Source organism: Mercenaria mercenaria, chromosome 3, assembly GCF_021730395.1.
Source record: "Mercenaria mercenaria strain notata chromosome 3, MADL_Memer_1, whole genome shotgun sequence".
Taxonomy (NCBI): domain Eukaryota; kingdom Metazoa; phylum Mollusca; class Bivalvia; order Venerida; family Veneridae; genus Mercenaria; species Mercenaria mercenaria.
The window spans coordinates 43,146,466-43,171,920 of NC_069363.1; the positions used below are offsets into that span (position 1 = coordinate 43,146,466).

The window sequence follows — 25,455 nt, forward strand, 5'->3', positions numbered from 1 at the left end:
TTTATTCTATTTATCCAATCGTGAACGTTTATTTGCAACACGTGGCCGTACAATATCTATATTACCGTAGTGGACGCTCGTGCGTACAAAAAACCTGTATTTTTCCGTATTAGGACGGTTCAACAGTTCCATGTTAAACATACGATAAAGCCCGAAAAGCGTAAAAATGTTTCGAATGTAAATCGGCTGAAGTAGGCGCTCCATGCTCTGTATAACCAAGCTGGGAAAATACAGCAATACAGTATTCAGTGAATCATTTTTAATCTAAATAGATATAGAATATAAAAGGTTTTTTAACATTGTACTGTACAATACGAGATATATTTGGACTCGTACCAAGCTGGGAAAACCATATTAGACTCGCCGCTATAATATGGTTTTCTTAGCTGTGTACTCGTCCACATATATCTCCGTATTGTACAGAACAATGTTAAATGACCTAATATTATTGTGTATATGTACAATTAGCGAGTGTAGGAAGACTGTCTGTATACGATACCTATGCATATGCCTTACTCTATTATTCTAATACTTCCAGAACATGTGTTGGACTAAAAATGATCGTATCAGAAAGCTCATACGGGAAACGGACAAAAAGTCTTGTAATCAAGAGTAAGATGGGAAATTATAATGTGAAAATAAAAAATCTTTTGATTAATAAAGATGACAATGACAAAAGTGTATGTGAAGTAAACAGTGTCCGTTTGCTTCCTAATGGACACATTCTCCTAACTGATTCGGGTAATAAAAGGATTAAAAAACTGGACACCTCGTACTATGCTGTCAGCCACTGTGATCTTCCTGGTCCTTCATATGGCTTGTGTTATATCGGTAAAGATATTGCTGTAGTCAGTGAAGGGCCGGCCGGCAATATTCAGTTTGTGAATATATCGGGTAAAATGAAGCTTGAGCATACAGTTAAGCTTGACCATGAATGCTACGCACTGGCTTTTCATGGTGATACTCTCTATGTCACAGATCGTAACACAGTATATACTTATAATAAAGATCTTCAACAGAAAAAAATGCTGTATTGCAACGGTAGGTTGACAGTATTTGAAATTATGTGTGGTATTGCTGTTACTGATGATGGCGAGAGACTTTATATTACAGCTCTTTCAGGAGGTACTATAACAATAGATAAAAACGGAAATCATCTGTTCACTTTTAAACACAAGGTTGATTTTGCCAGAGATGTGTGCGTTGTTGGTGATGGTACTGTACTTGTACTGGACAAATCAAACGTTGTGTTCCAGGTTGATTACAGGGGTGGAAAAGATCTGGGAAAAATTGTTTGTCCGTCAGATGGTTTAGAATTACCAGAATCGTTATGCTATGATAGACAAAACTGTAGACTAATAGTTTCGTGTTACATGAGTAACTATGTAACAGTCTTTCAGATGCAGCATCCGCAACAGATATGGTAATAAGTATTCACATTTCCATTGGAACTTCTCATAAATGTTCACATAACAAACCCTATGGTGGCTGAATTGTGATTACACTTACGAGCATATATCATTTTTGCATAAGACTCACGTTTTGCCGCATGGACTTCATTAGTTGAGTTAAAGTGTAAAATCATTTTAAAACGGCATATATTTGACATAATTAATCGATCCAAAACTAAGATATCAGAAGCATAAACAGCTAAACAGCAGGAAACTTGTTAAAACAGTTTTACTTGTAGAAAATGCAGTCTTGATCCAAAGTATATAGCTCAGTTAATTCGATCCTATTATACAGACAAAACATTAAAACAGCTTAATCACGATTTTGTTTTACATCAAAATATGATTACCGTTTGCTTTTCAGCAAAGTAAAAACTTTAGCGCGAATTAAACTCCGGAACGTTTTTATGCTTTAATATTGCAATAAACGATTGTTGGTTGAACAAATCGATACTAGTACTACAAAAAGCTTCAGAATGGTTTTCCGTTTTTTTTATCTAAACTAATTAATTTTAGAATATTTATTATGAAAAACATTGGCAAACTTTTATTGTTTGACGATTGGAACAAGTTCTTTCTACTTGATATTGTACGTAAGTATTGACCTGGCACTCATTAATCTTCGCCAATATTTTCGGGCATTTTCGTTAATTTACGCAATATTTGTATCCTGAAAGTATCTGTATTTCTAAAGTAACATATAAAGTTAACCGATGACACGGTGGCCTAGAGGTAAGGTGTATGACTTCCACGCACGGGTTTGAAATCATTTAAATCATTTTTTTTTTCAATTTAATGTATTTATTAGAAGCTGATACTCACAAGTAATTACATTTGTATCGAGAAATATGCACGAGTTCTGCACCGTTAATATTGCGCAACTTTAGGAGCGGTGGTAGGTTAGGGTAGGAACCTTTTTGAATTCTTATTTTTAAGCTTATAGACAAAAAGATTTTCCCTGTGATAAATTCTGGTTAATATTTTTTCTTTGTTATTTTTTTAGATAGTTAAATAGTTGCAATGTATGTGAAGGTCTCTTTAGGCGAGGGGAGGGTAGAAAAGCAACATTTGCTTTCTCAAGCATTTCAGAAAAACAAGAATTTGACATCAAAACAAAACACTTAATAAAAGCATTGTTTAATTATTTCTATTACAAGATTTGCCGATTCATAAAAATAGAGGGTCACTGACCCTAAAGCTATTCATTTCATAGCTTATTATCTTGACCTTAACCCTTACCCTGCTAAATTTCGATAATGAACTTGTCCATCTTTCAATCTGGACAGTACCATTAGCTGTTAAAAGGGGTGCTTACCAAAAAGATACTGACTGAATAGCGAACAGTACAGATCTTGATCAGACTGCATGGTGTACAGGCTGATTATGATCTACAGTGGTTGCAAAGGCAGAATCAATCGTGCCAGCATACTAAGGGTTAACATTTGGTATATGTTACCATTATATGACCCTCTAGCATTGTTGATTATATAACTGTCCTTGTGCCAGAAATGGGTTCACCCTTTAGCACTACAACTGTCCTATATGCTTATACATAGGAAACATAGTAAATCTTCTCTCAAGTCATTACCCTTAGAACTTTGATAATAGGCTTGTATTGTCAGGATTTGAACCTCAACTCTTATATCACATGCCAGATATCAAGGCTGTAGCTTTATGTCTTCAAAGAAGAAGATTTTATATAAGCCTCTAGGATATATGCGTTACATGTTTTATGTATTCTCTAAACGCTACTGTGATTTATTTCATCTAATATTTAAATGATGATAATGAAGAATGACAGTTACCTTTTTTATTCTGCAATGCCAATTACTATCTTGCACTATCTTTTTTCCATGTTCATGCATATCTGTTTCTTGTCAGGGGAGCGATGGACTTGTGGTTAAGGTATCGGCCGCTCAACCCGGGGTCGTGGGTTCGAGTCCCATTGAGGCACGATCATGACTTCTCATACCTGTACTGGCTTTTCCAGGAAGCGGAATGGGGAGTTGTTCAAATAAGCTTTGGGCTTTTATCACAAAAAAGCTACAAAAAATTTGTAAAAAATAAACTATCTATTTCTTATTTCATATTTCCAAGAAGAATATTGTGATTTAACTAAATTGTCACCATTTATTAACTTGACTTCATCCATTCATTTGTATTTTGTGTGAATGTCAATTGCCTAAAACTGTTCCTGGAGGCTGCCATGTTGTTTACTGCAGCGTGTAAAAAATCCATTTTCATATTCTGTTGCACTTTCATCATTTTATGTAATGTGCATTGATAGGATGCTAGAAAAATATTTTAATTATTAACTTCACTAAAACTTTAGATTATTGTTAATTTCAACTGCGGTCTAAATTTGGAACTATCAATCATCGGAATTCTCCGTTTGATTTCTCTAATTACATTTTATCTACCCAAATGTTCTTCATCTTTTCTAACATAAGAGATATGTTGTTTTTGTGTATTATTGCTCATATTTTGTTGTATGTCATGTTATTCGTAATTTTACTTGGTATTTCCGCTCAGCGTATTTTAGGAAGAGATTTCCTACCCAACTCTGATTGGCTTAGAAAATTCCTAAGTGTAGTCTGATTGGTTGAGACCTCTCTCCTAAAATCCTAAACGGACCAAAGCTTATAAATAGAGCGACAAGCCTCATTTTGATTAGGACAGTTGCGAAGGCGCCAATATTTAAATTTGTCAACACAACTATCATACAATTCAAAATCATTCTTAGAGAGTAATTTAGGAATCTTTTCTAAATTTCGGATTATAAACTTAAGGATCAATGTATTAGCATTATTTAAATACAACTATAGGTATAACGTACATATGAAATCGTGTTAGTATGAGTTTTAAGAAATAGATCTAAAATTGTTAACTTAGGATTTTATAGATTTTAGAAAACGGTCTTCTATTTACTATGGCAACTGTCCCAATTTTAGAGCTGGCACACTTCATGAAATATGATTATTTATGATAATGGATTACTATTCCGTATGTTTTTGGCAGTTATAATGCATTATTGCATTTAATACAGAGTATAACAACTGATATCGTTGTCGTCTTCTATTCCTTGCTACTGCTGGAGTATTGAAACAACCCTATCTGGTAGTCCCGTAAATTGTAGCGTATTTCATTAAAGCATCCTGACCCCACTAAGTACGCTACAATCCTATAATATATATGTCACACTCAAGTGCGTGGCCCTTTTCGAATCTAGGTCAATACTTTGAACAGTTATGGTAGAGAGTCAAACCCTGATATCAAATGCAAAATATCAAGACTCAAGTTATTATGGCTTTAGGGAAGAGTTTCAAAGTAATTCATGTATAAGCCTATAGTATAAACTGTGGAGCATTTTTCACCCTAGGGCAATAACTTGAACAATTAGTATTGAGAGTCTTTACCCTGACATCGTATGTCAAAAATCAAAGCTCTAGCTATTATGGATTCGGAGAAGAAAATATTCAAAATTTCGTTCGTATTAGCCTATACTATATTATATATACATGTCACACACATGAGCATGAACTTTTTTAACCTAGGGCAATAATTTGAACAGTAACGATAGTAGTCAATCCCTGATATCACACGCCAAATATCAAGGCTCTAGCTATTATGGATTATAGAAGAAGATTTTCAAAGTTTCTTATATATGAGTATATAGTTTATGCATTTCAAACTCAGGAGTGTAGCCATTTTTGACCCTAGGGCAATACCCTGAATGATATCACAAGTCAGTTAACAGGGCTCTAGCTATTGTCGCTTCAGAGAAGAAGATTTTTAAGAGTTCATAGCTGAAAACTTACTTTAACCAGAGTGACCTATATGTTCAATAAACCGGAATCATTTGAACAATTTTGAAATTCAGCGGTTTCGAAGGAGAAGTTACATAAAATTGCTGACGAAGGACGCATGCACGCACGCACGACAGAAGACGGACGCAGCGTGATCGTAATAGCTCACCATGAGCACTTCGTGCTTAGGTGAGTTAAAAACAAAAACGTTACGTCTTGCCTCTGCCGAGGATCGGATCGAACCATAACCTCTTGAATGTAAAGCCATTGTTCTGACCATTACGCCATACGGGGTCTTGATCTCATTAGAAACTTATCATTTTAATTAAAGTCGCACGATGTGATTCGTTGGGTTATTTTACTTTCAGTTGAAACTTGTGTATTTACAATGTACTTCTATTTTTCAAAACAAATATATTTGGTACTTATTTCTTACCAAACTTAAACGGTAACGGTAGATTTCGCGGAAGGACAGAGCACAGCAACACAGGGCCGCCACAAATAAAAACTGTAGTGGAAAGATATGGCAGAAGGGTTACTTCAAAAGTCCTACAACAGTACATTTTAATTATATTCAAGATACAGAAATGGGCATGAAATAGGAAAAGGGGTGCTGGTGTTGGTAATTTTAAAGTGGAAAAGCAACACTTTAATTTGAACAGTTACGATAGTAGTCAATCCCTGATATCACACGCCAAATATCAAGGCTCTAGCTATTATGGATTATGGAAGAAGATTTTCAAAGTTTCTTATATATGAGTATATAGTTTATGCATTTCAAACTCAGGAGTGTCGCCATTTCTGACCCTAGGGCAATACCCTGAATGATATCACAAGTCAGTTAACAGGGCTCTAGCTATTGTCGCTTCAGAGAAGAAGATTTTTAAGAGTTCATAGCTGAAAACTTATTTTAACCAGAGTGACCTATATGTTCAATAAACCGGAATCATTTGAACAATTTTGAAATTCGGCGGTTTCGAAGGAGAAGTTACATAAAATTGCTGACGAAGGACGCATGCACGCACGCACGACAGAAGACGGACGCAGCGTGATCGTAATAGCTCACCATGAGCATTTCGTGCTTAGGTGAGTTAAAAACAAAAACGTTACGTCTTGCCTCTGCCGAGGATCGGATCGAACCATAACCTCTTGAATGTAAAGCCATTGTTCTGACCATTACGCCATACGGGGTCTTGATCTCATTAGAAAACTATCATTTTAATTAAAGTCGCACGATGTGATTCGTTGGGTTATTTTACTTTCAGTTGAAACTTGTGTATTTACAATGTACTTCTATTTTTCAAAACAAATATATTTGGTACTTATTTCTTACCAAAATTAAACGGTAACGGTAGATTTCGCGGAAGGACAGAGCACAGCAACACAGGGCCGCCACAAATAAAAACTGTAGTGGAAAGATATGGCAGAAGGGTTACTTCAAAAATCCTACAACAGTACATTTTAATTATATCCAAGATACAGAAATGGGCATGAAATAGGAAAAGGGATGCTGGTGTTGGTAATTTTAAAGTGGAAAAGCAACACTTTAATTTGAACAGTTACGATAGTAGTCAATCCCTGATATCACACGCCAAATATCAAGGCTCTAGCTATTATGGATTATGGAAGAAGATTTTCAAAGTTTCTTATATATGAGTATATAGTTTATGCATTTCAAACTCAGGAGTGTCGCCATTTCTGACCCTAGGGCAATACCCTGAATGATATCACAAGTCAGTTAACAGGGCTCTAGCTATTGTCGCTTCAGAGAAGAAGATTTTTAAGAGTTCATAGCTGAAAACTTATTTTAACCAGAGTGACCTATATGTTCAATAAACCGGAATCATTTGAACAATTTTGAAATTCAGCGGTTTCGAAGGAGAAGTTACATAAAATTGCTGACGAAGGACGCATGCACGCACGCACGACAGAAGACGGACGCAGCGTGATCGTAATAGCTCACCATGAGCACTTCGTGCTTAGGTGACAGAGTTAAAAACAAAAACGTTACGTCTTGCCTCTGCCGAGGATCGGATCGAACCATAACCTCTTGAATGTAAAGCCATTGTTCTGACCATTACGCCATACGGGGTCTTGATCTCATTAGAAACTTATCATTTTAATTAAAGTCGCACGATGTGATTCGTTGGGTTATTTTACTTTCAGTTGAAACTTGTGTATTTACAATGTACTTCTATTTTTCAAAACAAATATATTTGGTACTTATTTCTTACCAAAATTAAACGGTAACGGTAGATTTCGCGGAAGGACAGAGCACAGCAACACAGGGCCGCCACAAATAAAAACTGTAGTGGAAAGATATGGCAGAAGGGTTACTTCAAAAATCCTACAACAGTACATTTTAATTATATTCAAGATACAGAAATGGGCATGAAATAGGAAAAGGGATGCTGGTGTTGGTAAAGTGGAAAAGCAACACTTTTTGATGTGAAGAAAACTTAAGTGACCGTTTCTGGTTGTCAAACGTGATTAACAGGGCAATGCCTAAAACAGAGCATTAGATTGAAAACGGAAGAATATAAGAATCTCCCACTGGTTATAGGAATTTCCGATGCGAGGGTACTTGTTTATGCGATATCGATCCTCTTTCGAGTTACCGCCAAAACAGTTACCCGTGAGGCGATATTCCACTGATACCAGCCAGAAAGTGCAATTGTACCCCTAGGAATACGAAGAAAACTATGATCATGAACGGGAAAATATACTTACCCATTTCAAACGCATCGCACATTACTCTCCTAAAACGCACAGTTTGGTAAATGAGTATACAAGAAATAGAGTTACTGTTTATACTGAAGATTGACATGACAATGTAGTATTACAGTCGGACTTCGTTCGCTCAAACTTGAAGGGTCAGGCAAGATTTGTCCAAGGTATTGGCAGTTCGAACCATCGAAAAATATACAGTATAAAAAAGATTTTTCCGGGGCCTGGCGATAAGTTCGAGCGAAAAAAAAAAGTGTTTTTCAAATTATCTGCATTGAGCAAACGAAGATCAACTGTATGCTTTGGATTAAGATCATAGTGGATCATTTATGTGGGGTTTTTTTTGTTCCGTCTTTTCCCTCTATATATGTAAACTAGTGAAGTTCTTTGAACTAAAAGTCCCCTCCTACATCATTCTTACATATAATTTTAAAATTAGCATTTATTTGATTAAATATTGTACCTAGCATTCAACAATTACCTTTATGAAAACAAAAAATAAACATACATATTTTGAAATAGTCAACGACATTTAAGGTTTTAGTCTTTGGTCTTGTGTAGAGCTTTACTATATTCCAGTAATTTTGCTGTAATGTGACACAATAACATTATAAATTGCAAAATATAGAAGTATCTATAGTTTATCAATAAATGTATAACTTGGAAGCATATTGGTATTCAGAGAGTGAGGGCACTTAGATTTACAATTGCTCGCCCGTCTGTCGGGGTGACCGTCCGTCCGCACGAATTTGTGTCGTGCATACTTCAAAAATATTTCACCTAAAGTCTTCAGCATGAGCAGTTATGCACATTGGTTTTTGTATTTGACCTAGAGTCATTAAATATCAGAGCATTGTTAAGCATGTTAGATATGCGCCTGTAGTTTTGATTGAGAATTCACCCAGAAATGCCAGAGTTCTGACCCATACCTTAGTCAAAAATTAAGCTTTTACGGCTTCATACCCAGAAATCTAAGCCAGTTTGCTGGCTTATTGGCGAAATTGTCTCCTCTGAAAACAGCTTATCGAGTGTATCGATTAGCCATTATCGGTCAATTTACACCTATTGAAATATAGAAGGAGAAAAACTTTAACACATCAAATGACATCAAAAGCATTATCTGACAATATTTATTAAGTTATTGAAGTAATCTGCAATATTTCCACTTTCTTTCAATATAATTTTTAATAAAATAAAATATGATCTTCTTGCTTCCCTATGCGTTTGAAATAAGTAACCAATTTTGATCCCGAGTCCCATTGATTTCTGTAGGAAATGACAGATTTTATGCATTACATGGTCTTTTAAAATGACATATTCTGATATTTATAATCATCTCATAACATTTATTAAGTTATTGAAGTAAACTAGAAAAGTTAATCTTTCTTTCAATGGGTTTATTTCTAAATTATTTTTATGTCTTCTTGCTTCCCTAAACGTTTGAATATCACTAATTTTACTAATTTGGAAAATTTTGCCCGTCACAGTACACGTGTACTGATGACACCGGATAAACTGGTACACGTCTCTGAATTAGATAGACTTATGTGTCAATCTAATTCCGTGTTTAATGTCATAACTTTGTCAGATTAAATAAAAATAAAGTTATTTTAAATTACATTTTTAAAAAAAAAATTTTCCATTTTTTTTTTCTTTTAATACAATTTTCACTACATAAATTATTTTTTTGCTTAAAACATAACTAACAAAATTGATAAACAATAGAATTAGATCTACAGATCATAATAAACTTGAATATTACATGTAAAAATAAACTGGACAATAAAGAAATTTCCTTAAAACTACATTTGCATTTACTCTTTTTTTTTCCCAAAAATTTTCACAAAAGAAGGGGGCAAATATAAACAATTATTCGGCCCTGAAGTTTTAATGTATACGATAATTAACTAAAATTCTTTATTCAAGTTTTCTTCAAGGGAGAGCTTCTTTTAAATTTTTTATTCACGTTTGTTCCGAATTTTATTATCGCCATTTTAGATATACAATCCTTGTGGGGTTTAAATTTCATTTTTCTTGTTTGTAGTACATAATATTTTTGTTATTTCTTTTTTTTTCTTTTTTAATGATTGCATAATGGGTAAAAAAAGTAAAATAACCATGACAAAAATTAACCAAACTTTCATTTCATTTTTTGGTTTTAATCGCACATAAGCTGACATTCTCTGTTTATTACCGTTACAAATTTGGGATTATGTCTGTTTTCTGACATCACCCCGGAAAGGGAAAATTAAATTACTGCTCTTGAAAAAACAAAAATTTAAAATTTAGGGAAAAAGTTATACATTTTGATCATTTATTTTACCGTTCAAAATCCAAATTCACATTTTAACAAAAAATGCTTTTATGGGCCACGGATCCAAATTTTAAAAATTTTTTAAATGAAAAGACACTTTCAAGGAGACCCCGAAAACTTTATATTTCGCCCTCAAAAAATTTTTCAAAAATAAAGGGCCCGGCCTCCAGATCGTTCGCAACAAGAAAAAATTTTATATTTCTTTTTCATTTCATTTCTTTTTTGGGTTTAAAGGGCCCAAAATAACCCTTTTTGACCATTTACAAAGCATACAAACAAATATGGCCAAGACAGAAAACAATACTATAATAACTTAAAATAATTGAACAAGAAAATAAATATATTACCTACCATAATCATAACATACCAAACATTAAAATTACATCAATTTAAAACAGAAATTTTTTTTCTAAGGCTTCTTTTCTTAAATAAAAAGCATCATTTAAAATTTTTGAAATTTTTAAACAACATATTTTTTTTTTTTTTAAAACCCCCTAAAAAACAAATGTTTGAAAAAGGGGCCATATACATACCCAAAATTTTTTGCAAAAATTTGGCTATCTAACAACACATAAAAAGTTATTCTGTTCACTGCTTATTGGTACCCTTTTTAACAAACCGATCTTGTCTTTTAAAACCAAAAAACTCCCAAAAACCAAATTTCAAAATTATAAAAAAACCCCCTTAAATAAAGTAAATTTGCTTCCTTAATTTTTTACAGAAATCCCCTCAAAATAACTTTAAAAACAGAACTGAGTTTTAAATTACAAAATATCAAGTTTAAAAAATTTTTGATCGGCTTCCATTCTTGGAAAACTGACTCAAATTCTTTTTTTTAAAAACAAAGCAAAAAAATTTCTTTTGAGTCAAGTGAACATTATTCCATATTTCCCTTTAAAACCCCCAATGTATCTAACAAACTTTTTAATTTTGATGAGACCTGACATGTTATTTGTGTTTTTTTCTCTTTTTCATAAAAATTTTTACATTGGTGACCTGGTTTTTTCAAAATTTTTAAACCAGATTTTAAAGGCTCTTTCTTTCAAATTTAGGGAAAAGGGGAAATCCCCAAATTCCCCAAAAACCCTTAATTAGGTTTTGGGTAAACTCCCAAAATTGTTTACAAAACCTAAATAATTTTTTTAAATTTCTTACTCATAGTTTTCCCATCCTCAGCTGAAACAAAAAAATTGGGCAAACCATGTAGTCAAAAGGAAAAGTTTGGTTTTAATATCGGGGTTTGACTCTACGAAATTGCAGTAAATTTAACGCTTTTAAAGGTTGATCAAAGAACTTTAACAGCAGTTTTCATGTTTTTTGTATATGTAATTCACCCAGAGAAAAAGCTACCCAAACAATTTCCCCTTTTTCATTGTTAATATACCTTTCAAATTTATTTACAGTTTCCTTTTTTTAAATATAAAATTTTTTTTTTTTTTATTTTTTTTTCACTTAATCTTGAGACCCCCCATTTAAAGAATTGATAAACATTACGGTGGGCCTTAAACTGCGGGTTTTGGTGGTAAACAAAGGCAATATCATCACAAAAAGTACATATTTTAGACAATTTTTTAAAGGGTCGTTTCAGAAAAAATTTTTTAAAATCAAAACAAATGATGTCATTGAGAAAGGATAAAGAAAGGGCGAGAGGGTTCCCCTTTTTTTTTTTTTCCCCTATGTTACGCCCAAAAAAGCAGATAAATTCGTATCGAAACAGTTTCACCCCAAGTTTAACATTTTCATAAAGGTTTTTTAACATATTAATCACCTTAAAACTGACTCCTTTAACAAGTTTGACCCAAAGCATCACTTAGAACGTATCAAAAGCTTTTTCATAGTCAATAAAGCAAAAAATTTAGATTTTCAAAAAGTGTATTCAAATAAAAATTTTGTAAAAGATGCGTCTGTTGCCCTTTGGTTATCTCTAAAACCCAAAATTTGGAAAATCAAAAAAAACATTTCTGTTTCGCCCATTTAATTCATTTCTGAGTGTAGGAAAAGATTTTTTGCAAAAATTAACAATAGTAATCCCTCTAAAAAAAGGGACCTGAATCACCTTTTTTAAAAATGATATGAAAAACCCCCTTAAAACCACATTCGGATTATGCCAGAGTCGAATATTTTTTTAAAAAATTTTTAACAAGATACGGGAATAAACTGATTTGAGTCAATAAAAAGTGAAAACATTTTTTTTAAAAATCGCAGCTTTTATCCTTTTTGGGAAAATTTTTGATATTCTTGGAAATTTCCCCCAGAAAGGGACAGTCTAGTTCTTACTGATACATTTTCGAACTCTCCCAAAATCCCGTCAGTGTTAATCCCCCATAAAAATTTAGAATATTTTTAAAATGTTTCACGAAATCATTTAAGAAATATCAGGTGCTTTAAAAATTTACTTTTACTTTTATTTTTGTTAATTATTCCAAAATTTTCTGGGACTTTTAGATACTGAAAAAATGATAAATATTAAGAAGGCTTTAAAATTTAATTACGGGAAAATTATATTTACAAAACATAAATTTGCTGTTTTACTATTTTTTTATAAAAAAGATCAAAAACGTTTGTACGTATTATTTAAAAGGTCCATTACAAAGGGAAAGTGGTTGGGCAATTTTTTTCATAGCCATGCATAGCTTCTGCAAGACCTAAAAAAAGAAACTGGCGGGGAAAAAATTTACAGAACGCTTTGGGAACTCAAAGAAATGTTGTGTTTTGTTGAAATTTTAAATAAATCGCAGAAAAACCCCCCAGTTTTTTTAATTTTCTTAACTTCTAAAAAATAATTGTAAAATTCTGCTATTTATTTCGAATTTCACTCCAATTTTTCATTTTCCAAAAAAAAGAAATGTTTTTCTGTGCTTTTTAAAAAAAATTTAAAAAATTTCATTTTCCCTTTATATTGGACCTTTAAGGAATTTCCCATTATAAAAAAAAATTTTTATTTTAAGTCTTTTTTCCCAAACAAATTTTCCCTATACGCTTTTGGTTTCGACGAAATATTTAGAACAAAAACCATTTTTGGTATTAAAACTAAATTTGGAGAAATCTAAAAATTTGTTGCCTATCTCCAAAGTGTTTGACCTGTAGTCATAATTTTTAAAAAACTGTTATTCATTCGCCAAACATGCACCTGGTGTTTTATTTAGATTCTCCCCCCCCCCCCTTCCCCCCTCAACCCCCCCCCTCTTACTCCCCCCCTTCCCCTTTCCTGAAAATAAAAATATAAAGGAAAAACAGCCTTTTTTGATACCCCCTCCCCCCACCGATACTTTACCCCACCTAAGTAATATGAAGTTAACTTAATCTGCATTGTCAACAATTTTTTAACCGCTTGACAAAGTGGGGGTATCATGTCGTTGAACATACATTCTTTATACAAATATCCCCTACCTACAAACAAACTTTATCAACCCTTCAAACTTATATGTCGTATTTTCTGTTTTTGGGATATGAAATTTTCGTATCATATTTATTAAAGTTATTTATTTGTTTTCTCAGCTTTAAAAATACTTTTCTCTTTAAAGGGACTACCCAACATTTTAGGCAAAAAATATTTCTCTCAAAAATCCTAAAAAGGAGTACCTGAAAGGGAAAAGGGGTACAAACCAAATTGACATAGATTTTTGCAATATTTTTATACTTTTTACATTTTATAGCCAAAATATATTTGCAAAAAAAAGAAAACCTTGGGCCCCCTTTTTTGAAATAATGTAGAACACTCGAACCCTTGCACTCCTTGCTTTTTTTGTTGCAAAATACTGGGCGAAACTACGACTATCGCACAAATTTTGCCAGCTTCCCGCGCGGACCCTGCACAGCTGTTTGTTTTCCCATCCAAAAAAAAAGACAGTCCCCAGCCACCCAACTCATGCTGACGAATTTCAGACTGACAACATTTCCACCACCAAAACAAAACATGATCTGACTGTTCGCCTTTTCATCAGTTTTTTTTTGGGTAGCCCCCCCCCTTTTAACAGTTAAGGGTACTGCCCAAAATTAAAAGTGGACAAGTTCTTTTATAAAAATTTAGCAGGGAAAATGGTAAAAATGTAAAAACGCACATAAAAAAAAAAAAACACGCTTTTCGCATTAAACATTTAAAAAATTTTAAATTTAAAAAAAATGCCAAAACCCTGTAATAAATACGCACAAATTCTAAATCTTCGTACAGTTGTCTTGCAAAAAGCTTGCATTTTGTTGTGCGGTTAAAAGAAAGTTTTGCAAATTCTTCACAAAAGCCTTCGGCATACTCAAATCCCTTTGTTTTCTTTTTTTTCACCAGGCTCGAACAGCGACGTCACTACCGTCGACCTTTTGGCGAATTCGACAGGGTCCTCTCCCCTGCAAATCGTACGACCAAAAAATGCCGCTGTGAAACCCTTGCCTCGAAAATCACTTTTCAGTTCCTTCAATATGTCAAAAAGGTACTTTTTTTTGTCCAAGAAATTTTTTTCCCAAAGAAAACCCCTTTTAAAAACCTTCTCTCAGGTGGCTTTTAAATGAAAGCTGCACGTAGTTTATTTAAACTTGTTTGTACAACCCTTTTGAATAGTTTTAAAATGTAAAATGCTTTTAAGCAATAAACCTTTCAGTTTCATTTTTAAAGTTTCAGTATTTACAAATTTTAAGACAAACGATTTCCTCTACTATTTGTTTTTAAGCAAAAACCTTCCAGTCTATAATAACATTTACTGCAAAAAAAATAATTAACATTTTTTCCTTGAAAAAAAACTTAAAATTTTGAAATGTTGAAATATCAATTAATGTTGTCTCGCAGAAATATGTCAATAAAATATTAAATTATAAAAAATTGTTAAATGTTTAAATGTCTATTTTTAAAACTAAAACTGCAAAAAAATAAAATAAAACCAATATGTCGTCAAAAATATTCTTTCAAACTCTTAAAGGTACATACTATATATATTACTTTATTTTGTAAATTTCAAAAAGAAAATTTTTTTCCCTTATTATCAGGGAAAAAGTCATTTTAATTAAAAAAACCGTTCATTTGCATATTAAAACCCTACGTTTTTTCTCCAGCTGTTCGGTAGTTTCCTGGACGTTACCGTACATTTCTCCCTTTTCGGGGGTTTTTTCCGGGTCGTTACCGTCTTTCTCTAGCTGTACGGTAGTTTTTCCCGGATCATTATCCTACTTTTCCTAGCTGTTCGGTAGTTTCCGGACCATTTCCTTTTTTTCTCTAGCTTATCGTAGTTTTTCCCGGTCATTTCCCTTTTTTTCCCCTACGTATCGGTAGTTTTTCCCGGATCAATTTTTCCCTCGTTTCCCAGCTGTATCGGGATTTCCCATCATTATCTTTTTTTTCTCTAGCTGTATCGGGATTTTCCTGGATCATTATCCGTACTTTTTTCCAGCTGTAAGGGTTTCCTTACATTATCCCAGTTTCTCTAGCTGATTTGGATTTCCCGATCTTATCCGTACTTTCTCCAGCTTTTCGGTAGTTTCCTGGAACATTTCCGTACTTTCCCACTTATCGGTATTTTCTGGGTCTTATCCCGTTTCTCCAGCATCGGGGTTTTTCCCGGGTCATTATCCTACTTTCTCCCCTGGTTTGGATTTCCTGATCATTATTTCCCCAGCTTGGTCGGATTTTTTTGGATCGTTATCCGTACGTTTTCCACTTATGGTTTTCCTATCATTATCCTACTTTTTTCTCCCTGTTCGGTATTTCCGGACATTATCCTACTTTTTTCCCCGCGTATCGGATTTCCTGGACGTTATCCGCGTTTCTCCCCCCTGATCGGTATTCCTGGATCGTTATCCTACTTTCTCCAGCTGTATCGGTGTTTTCCCGGATCAATCCGTTTCGTTTTTTCCACTTTTTCGATTTCCTGGGTCGTTATCCGACGTTTCTCCCTTTTTTGTTTTCTGGATCGTTATCCGTACGTTTCTCCACTGTATCGGGATTTTTCCCGGATCGTTTTCCGTACGGGTTTTTCCAGCTGTGTCGGTATTTTCCCCCGGATCATTTTCCGTATTTTTTCTCAGCTGTGTCGGTAGTTTTTCCCGGTTATTATCCGACTTTCTCCCCGTATCGGGATTTCCTGATCATTATCCGTACTTTTCTCTAGCTTTATCATGTTTCCTGGGAATTTTCCTACATTCTCCACTGTTTTAAGTTTTCCTGGATTTATCCTACTTTTTTCCGCTGGTCGGAGTTTCCCCCCGGGTCATTATTTTCCCAGCTGAATCGGTATTTCCGATCATTATCCTACGTTTCTCTACTGTACAGTATTTCCCCCGGTCATTATCCAAATTTCTCTAGCTGTGTCGGTATTTCCTGGATCATTACCACTTTCTCCATTTTTCCTAGTTTTCCTGGACAATATCCGTACTTTTTCCCCCTGCTGCATCGGAGTTTTCCCGGGTCATTATCCGTACGTTTCTCCGCGTACGGGATTCCTGGGTCTTATCCTTTCATTTCTCCCCCTTTCATAGTTTTTCCCGATCATTTCCGACTTTTTTACCACAGTATCGGTTTTTCCTGGATCATTTCCTACGTTTTTCCCCGCTTTTCATAATTTCCTGGAAACAAGCCCCAAACAATTTAATTTCTAGCCAAGATTACGTTATCACTTTTTGTATTGGCACATGGGTACACACCTTGCCCAAGGTAAAACTTAAAATTTTTATCTTTCTTGAAAAAAAATATAAAACACGCGACTACTTCCATATTTTTTCACTTTATCTACCAAACAAAAGAAGATAGGATTCCATAACGAAAACAAAATCTATAGAATAAAAACTACAAAATTCGTTCGGGGGATTTCAACCCACCCCACAAAATTATACTGTACCTGTTTTCAGGCATTAAAGCGGGAGATTTTGTGTTAAAAAAACGTGCAATCATACTGATTTGTAACATTTACCAAGACGGACCCTTTCCCTTTTTAAAAGTTTAAGATATCGCTAACCCAAAAACGAACTAAGGAAAGCTTGATAAGGAAAAAAAAAAATTATCATTTTTGTAACGGCCCCTTACAATACAACCCAAAAAAAAAACATTTTCGCATCATAGGTCGTTTTCACAAATAGCCAACGACAAACATGGGTATACATTCACCTTTAAATTTTTCAAGGACTTTAAAACATTGCAGAGGTCGCATATTGTTTCCATACAGTCTAATTTTTTCATGGAGGGTGATACTTAAAAAGCAAACTATCCCCTGTACAAAGTATTTTAAGCTCTGCTAAAAAACCAAAAAAAAATACTTTCCCCCAAATTATATTTCACTTAAAATTTGAAACCCCCAAGGGCCTCGGCAATTTCCGGCGATAAAAGTACCCCAGTAGCGATTTCGGGGCCCTCGGCCTTTAACAGAAAAATTGATTTGAGCCGCCAAGAAAAAAAACTAGTGCGTTCACCACATGGGCCCGACCACCGCGCATCCGCGCATCTGGGCAGGGCCATCGTTTGCTAATGGTTTTTTCTAAATTCAAAGGCTTTTAAAGAGAAAAGAGGGTCCTGACCCAACTGCGCGGATTCGCAGGCTTTTTGGGTCCCCCCTGCTGGGCGCAAAAACCCCTATTTGTTTTTTCCCTGGCGGGCTCTTTTTTTTCAAAACAGCCCAAATCCAAATCGGAGAATACAACTAGCCGCTAGACTGATAAAAAAATTTGTCACAAAATTTTAACTTTCTAAAATTTTTTTTTTTTTATGTAATAATACAAATCCAGTATGTTTTTAAAGTTTTCGGGAAACTGATTTAAATTTCGTCTGTGTTTGGACAAGGGTATAAATAAAAAAATTTCAAAAAAATTAATTTTTTTCATATCTAGGATATGGCATGTCAAATTGCTAAATTAACATGAGTTTTTTATTTATTTTTTTATTGTTATTCAATTTCTTTTCATTCATATTTTAAAAGTCATCATTGTTATTCATATTCGTTATTCTTTTGATCTTTTATATTTTATTCAATGCGGTCATTCAATTCTAATATTCCATTTTTTTGTATATGTCGTTTTTTCTTATTGTTGTTCGATTTCTTAGTAAAAATCATCATTGTTGTTCAAAATCACGATTCTAAATTCAAAAAGTTCTTGTTATTTTTATGTGTGTTTTGTATAGCGTCGCTGTGCTATTTAAAACGCGGGAAAACGCACATACTAAGAAAACAAGCTTACAAAACATAATGAAAATTTAAAAAAACAAAACGTCTTTACATAAATATCGAACAACAATATGAAAACGACAATAGAAAAACAAGAAACACTTAAATATGAATGACCGAATTTAATAAAAATATCAAAAAAACAAAAAGAATAACAAAATTTAAAAACAATAATGTTTTACCATAAGAAAAAATTTGGACACACAATAAAATAAAAGCATATCAACAAAGGAAGACTTGAATAAATGAACGACATTTAAAAAAATACAAAAATACAATACAAAACAAACATAAATAAAAATAATGACTTTTACCCTAAATATCGAAAATACCCTAAGAAAACGACATATACAAAACAAAAAACAAATTTTTTAATATGAAAAGACCGACATTGAAAACAATATCAAAGTCAAAAACAATAAAGAAACTAGAATAACAAATACTTTTTACCATAAGAATATCAAAATACCCTAGAAAAACACATATACAAAACTAGCAAATTTTTAAAAAGAAAGACACGACATTGAAAAACAAAAACAAAAAAAACAAAATAATAACATCTATAATTTTGCAACTTTGACGCCATATAGGAGCTATCTAGAAACGAGCGAAGAAAAATTCCGATGTCTGACGGGTCCCTTCCTTAAGAACATTTTGTCATATAAAAAAATTCTGACTATAGCTGGACATTGACAAATTTTACGTGATGTTTTTTACAAAACGAGAACTCTAATAAAACGTGTCTTTTAAATTTAAAGTTATCTCACAGTTTGACGCTATGGGTACGCAAAAAATTCTAGGGACACTTCAAAACCTCAAGCGGGGCGCCAAATTATTTTAACCCCACGGAAAAAGATATACGCGTCTTAGGATTGTGTATAACAAGTCAAAAGTTATGTAAATGGTCGGGAGGAGACGGAGTTATGTTTAAAAAAGGGAAAATTCAAAGCCCTTTGCAAATAAAAAATAAATACCTAAATTTGATCAGGGAATGACGGGAAAAAAAAAAAATTCTATATATACGAAAATGGACTGCAATGTTATTTCATAAATCCCCACAAAACAGAGTCGTAAACTCAAGGGCAAAGAATTTTAAATTTGAAAAAACAACAGGTAAAAAAAAAGTTAATTTCCTATAGAAAGCTAACACTTAACTTTTTTATAATGAATTTTTCTTTCCCAACCAAAAGGGTTGGGGGACAAAAAACAAAATCTGTGTAAAAATTTTTTTTTTTGGAGTTAAGTAACCCGAAACTTAAATATAATTGTTCTATTAGTCGTTCTCAGAAACTCATAAAAACGTAAAAGACTTTTTGTTTATTTGAATGGTTACATTTTCTGCTTTTATTTGCCGACTTTCGTGGCCTTTTTAAGTCTCCATACAATATAGAAAATGTAGATTACACCGGGGCAACCCCCTTTTATTAAATACGGGAAAAAATTCAAAAACCGAATATGGGACAGGGGGAAAAGGGAACTGAAAAAAATTTTTTATATAAATTTCAAGCTAATTTTGTGTCCTAATCCCTACATTTGCCAAAAGTTTTCCCTCTTGGTTTAACAAAACTGACAAAAGGCCTAAGACCACAGTTATTTTTTTCATAATTTTTTAATAACACTGGACACTATAGCAATTTTTCATGCTTCCAACCCCTATAAAAAAACCTAACCAACAAACTATCCATAGAAAAAAATTCCGCCCAGTAACATTGGTTGACCCCCCTTTTTTTCCACCATTTGAACAAATCACATGCGATAAAAAACCCTAGATGGCCGCAAAAAGGCAAAACGGCCCTGTCAAAAAACTGTTAGCTATTCGACATTTTTTATTCTGTCAAATTTTCATGTACCTACTATTTTATATCTCCTCTATTAAATCATGCCATTTTGCAGGTTTTTTTCACTCCAAAAAATTTTCCAAATTTACCAAAACAAGGAACTTTTTCCGCGAAAAACCCTTCCCTTTTTCAACCAAGGGGAAATAAATTGGCTTGCCCCAAAAAACATTCTGGGATAGAAAATATACGGGGGTCATTGCTTTTCGAAGGTTTTAAATATTCATATGTCACTCGCGGAAAAACCTTTTATAGTTTGTTTGTTTTTTTTTATAATACCCCCTCCTGGGTATTAACAAACTAAAAAATTATCCTTTAATTTTTTTCAAATTCCCCCAAATTTTTTCCAAAACAAAAACAACACATTTTTAAGGAGCGCTTGGACACTGGTCGGACTGTTTTTTGAAACAAATAAACCCGGTCAGGGTTTTATAAAAAAAAATTTCTCACCTTGAGAAAAATTTTGAAAAATATGTTTTCAAAAAAAATCACGTTAACAAGTATAGGGTTAAAAATCTAAGAAATCTTTTTGGGAAACATAAAATGCAACCCTCTTGTAGAGGTAAAAGAATTATAAAAACACACTCAATATTTTTGAATGACAATATATTTAAAACAGCGCCTAAGGGTTTAAAAAACTGTTGTAAAAAAACATTAGAGCAAATTAATTTTTGTTTTTCATAATAGGAAGAGTACACTATTACGACTATATACATTAAAGTGTTCATGCAACGAGATAAAAATTTTAAAAACACAGTTAATGAAAAAAGATCAGAAAGACAAATGAAGTTTAGTGGAAAAATTGTGGGGTGTAAAAATAATCAATATGAAAAATGATTTTTTTTGTAAACTCTCTCCTGGTTTATTCAGACTGTTAAATAGTACAAATGCTTCACTAGATGTAAAACGTATTTTAAAAGTATGTTACAAGTGTTGGAATAAAGAGCAGACAATGGTTTCGATAACTGTGTTGTGGTGGAAATCATAGGAAGGACATGCATATTTGTTGTAATATTTAAGGTATAATAATGCCGTGATAATTTTGCTATAATATGTGAAATCAAGTGAATTTGTCTTGTTTGTTATGTGGGTAACTATACACTTGTCTGGGATAAATGACACGAGCAACCGACTTTGCCAGTCTTGTAAAAATCAAAATTATGTTTGAGTTTCCTACGTCTTTTGATGGCTCCTGATATGTTTGTAAATCAGACAAAAGTAATCTGATCTGCAAGGAGGCGGACTGTTGACTTGACTCTTGAGGAGGTGATCGTTAATGTAAGTAAGGAAAAGAAGAAGGCCAAACTAGCAGAGTTAGTAAACATTTCCACACTCTATATGGAACTCTGTTCTGTTCTCTACCCTATTCACTTCTACTTCTACTTCTACTTCTACTTCTACTCTTCTCTACTCTACTCTACTCTACTCTACAAAACCAAGTTTCAACAAAGCCTTTGATGTTAATAGATTACTTTTGAAACCTTCCCATTATGGCATCAGGGGCACCACTCAATCATGGATAGAAGCTTTTCTTTCAGATAGGAAACAGAGAATAGTGGTTGATTGGTCAATTTCCAGCACAGCTCCTGTTATTTCAGGTGTACCCCAAGGGTCTGTTTTGGGGCCGCTTCTACTTCTGCTCTACATTAATGACATACTTGCTGCTGTAACATCTAGCGTGCGCCTTTTTGCAGATGACTGTGTTATTAATAGACAGTTTAAGTCACAAGCTGATTCCATCCAGCCTCGAAAGAATCTCGATGGCTTGTCATTGTGGGAGCAGAAATGGAAGATGTCTTTCAACATAGCCAAATGTCATATTATGCATGTAACAAGATCTAGAAAAACCCGTTAATACAGTCTATATGTTACATAATCAACCCTTATGGACAGTTAATCAGGCAACGTATCTAGGCATTGAAGTGGCATCAAATTTGTCATGGACCCCTCAAGTAAATTCAACAGCTAGTCAAGCCAGCCAGAAATTAGGTTTTCTTTAACGTAATATACATTCTGCAAAACGCTCCACCAAGACTGCAGCCTATAATCAATAATAAGATCGAAATTAGAATATGGAACAAGTATTTGGGACCCTTACCATCAGAAAGATATCGAGAGATTAGAAAATATTCAGAGGCAAGCTGCAAGATTTGTTACTAATAACTATTGTAAGACCCCAGACACAGACACAAATCTCCTTACTGATCTCAAATGGCATACTTTACAAGATACATGTACACAGTTCGTTTATCACAATTTTAATACAAAGATGGACCTTTATGAATTGACAAGTCCTATGATATAAATATATACATGCACATATATAATTTTGTTAATTTTGTTGCCAGGAGAGAAACTAATCTGAAGCACTTGAACATTATTTCTAAATAAAATCAAAAACTTTTTACAATTCTGCTCATTGTTTCTACTTGTTTAAAGAATAATGTACATGTATGATAAAGAATATAATGTAAATAAACTATTCATATTTATCTCAATGTTGTTTACATTTTGTCTGCTTTGTGCAGCTCTATTATTTCATTTTTTTCTTTTAAACCTGATGCATTTAGAAGTACCGGCAAACCAGTATTTAGGAGTCAGCCCAGGGAGCGATATTATGTTGCTACTTTGCGGCTTACTGTGGATGCTTACATTAGGTTATTATATAAGTTATCTGACCGGCTGCTTAAGGCAATGGCTGCTTCCTAACGGTGACTGCTTAGGCAGGTTTAACTGTATTTGTAATTTACACTTCATGAAATTAAAAAAAGTGAAACTTTTTCTTTATTAAGTAGACAAAGGAATCAAACATGTCAGTAATAATGTGTATTTTGAACCAGCACAATGAATCAGTTTAAACAATGTATATTATGAATTTGTTATATGTAAAAAAAGACAGTAAACGCAGATGCATATTTGGATCTCTCCTTCCCTGGATATAAATGTCCTTGATTTTCATAAAATGGCTTAAATGACACATCACATCAAAATTGACCTGCATGACATCACTTGAAAGGTGGTCAGTCACATGATTCAATCAGCATTATATGAAATTTCTCACTTTCCGTATACGCTATTAGATCTTTTAAGGCACAAAAAGAGTTACATGTACTACATGGTGTTAGAACCCTACAACATATATATATATATATCCAAAATGTATTGTAATTCAACAATACGGATATAAATACAGTCTTTAACCTAAAAAAGAACCAATACCATTCACAACGATATATATATATATATATGACCTTGCACTTGCACTATATACATTATACATCGCGTACTAGATTGAGCAAGTATCGACTTGCCATATCGACCTGCCATGCTCCACATACCCGATTTATTTTTCATGAACAACCGGAATTGCTTAAATCAGACTTTTGCCTTAGGCCTAAAAAAATCCTTGTTTCCGGTAACATGCTAAAAAAATTAGGGTAGGTAGGTTGGAATAGTTTTTGCACGTAGACTTACTTATTGTACAAGTTTTTATCCTGGCGATTTAATTACTTGTTTACATATACTTTTTTAATATTTCGTTTGTTGTGTTATTCTTTACCTGTAGTCCATTGAAATTCAAAGCTTTCCGGCACTATACCTTAATCAGCATGTATATAAACAACAACAACTTAAGTTAGAATGCTGGCTGTTTTGTGAAGCGTGTAACTTATTCTTCTGGTTAATCTTGAATGAATTTTTCTGTGATATTTTTTTAGTTTGGAAATACTAATGATTGAAAGATTATCAAAACTGTTTTGTAATACAGGCGCGTAGTAGTTTGGGGCAGGTGTTCCACACCCCTATAGTGTCTGTGGGTTAAAAAAGTTATGTTGGCCGCAAAACCATTTTATTGTTGGCCGCAAAACTGTCTGCCGTTGGGCGTTTAATTTCGAAATGAGTACGGGTTAAGCAAGTTATGTTGGCCGTAAAACCATTTGATGTTGGCCGCAAAACGATCCGCAGTTGGTCGTTAAATCTCGATGCTCTTTTACATTCCGTTTATGCACGGAAATAACCGAGACAACTTTCCGGGATGATAATTAACCAATCGAAATGACTTCCTGAGAAAAATCTAAACAAACATGTCGGCCTTTAAGTTTGAGAGACGAAGTTCTGCGAGTTCAGAAGCCGACAGGTGATAACTGAAACAATAAATAATGTTGATTGTTCAATAAACGGGTTTACAAATTTATTCACCAACTTTCTGCCAAGTGTCAGCTCGATATTTTGTCAAGAATTGGCTCGAACTGTTTTCATATGGACGTGTACCAAAACACGTGCTTTGTTTTCTGCTTATTTTTTTTTATCACGCGTGAAGATAATTATTTTCTTAGAGGAAACAGTTTGATATCACAGTAACAAAATATATGTTTAATTGAAACTGTCCTTGTATTATAACTTATTGGTATGTTTGTATTACTATATATAATTATACACTCTTTCATTTTGTTTCGTCAGCAGTTGTTTACTTTCCAATAATTGCAGACCTCGCAATTCTGCAATTTTCTTGGCAGTTATGAAATATTAAGAATAGCTGGGAAATAAGTGTTATGATTCTCAACTTTGTTGTTTGCATTTGATTATACCACATTGAATATTAAATTTGGTTTGATTCAGTGAAAAAAAAAAATTTCCACACAGCTTAATTTAAGGTTCATCTAAGTGTTTGGAAATTGGAGACATATCCCCTCTTGTGAATTTTAATTTTGGAAATTTATTCATTGCAGACCATTACTATTTATAGTGTATATACTAAATTGTATGCTAAATTGTTTAGAGGAAGTAGGAGATAAACAAAGGTAAGCTTGTCCAGGTAGTCACTGTGTGTCATAGGCCTACTTCTCATGTACTTTGACACTCAACAATCTATTTTGTAGAAAATCAATTTTCTTTTCTAAAACTGAAAAGTATATATTTTTCTTTGACTTTTGTGCATGTAACATACTTGTGTCACAGTCCCTGTGTCACAGGGTATAATGAGTAACTAGCCAGGCGTAGGTTCAATGTTCATTTATTTCTCCATAATTAATTGGCCGAAAACATACATATAAACATATGATTATATTAATTAGATAGGCATAGAAAAGCTTAAACATTCAAATATGAAATATCCATGTATTTTCTGTTAAAACAAAAAAATCTGACATCAAATCAACATATATTTGGTACGTGTCTGGTGCCAAAAAA

At 33.4% G+C, this 25,455-nt stretch overlaps 2 protein-coding genes across 9 annotated transcripts in view; both read left to right on the forward strand.

The window, feature by feature from the left end:
* LOC123524897 (uncharacterized) overlaps positions 1 to 4,511 on the forward strand; it is a 97,018-nt gene extending 92,507 nt beyond the window's left edge. For 5 of the 6 annotated variants that reach the window (XM_045303493.2, XM_045303491.2, XM_045303496.2 and 2 more), the window contains one exon: positions 539 to 4,511. In XM_045303493.2, coding sequence (XP_045159428.1) covers positions 539 to 1,427 — 889 coding nt within the window. In that variant the 3' untranslated portion in view covers positions 1,428 to 4,511. The remainder of the gene's footprint in view (positions 1 to 538) is intronic. The other variant, XR_006681360.2, reaches the window with a different exon arrangement.
* The window catches only part of LOC123524958 (uridine-cytidine kinase-like 1), a 352,168-nt gene that overhangs the window by 304,206 nt on the left and 22,507 nt on the right, over positions 1 to 25,455 (forward strand). The gene's annotated exons all lie outside the window — the stretch shown is intronic.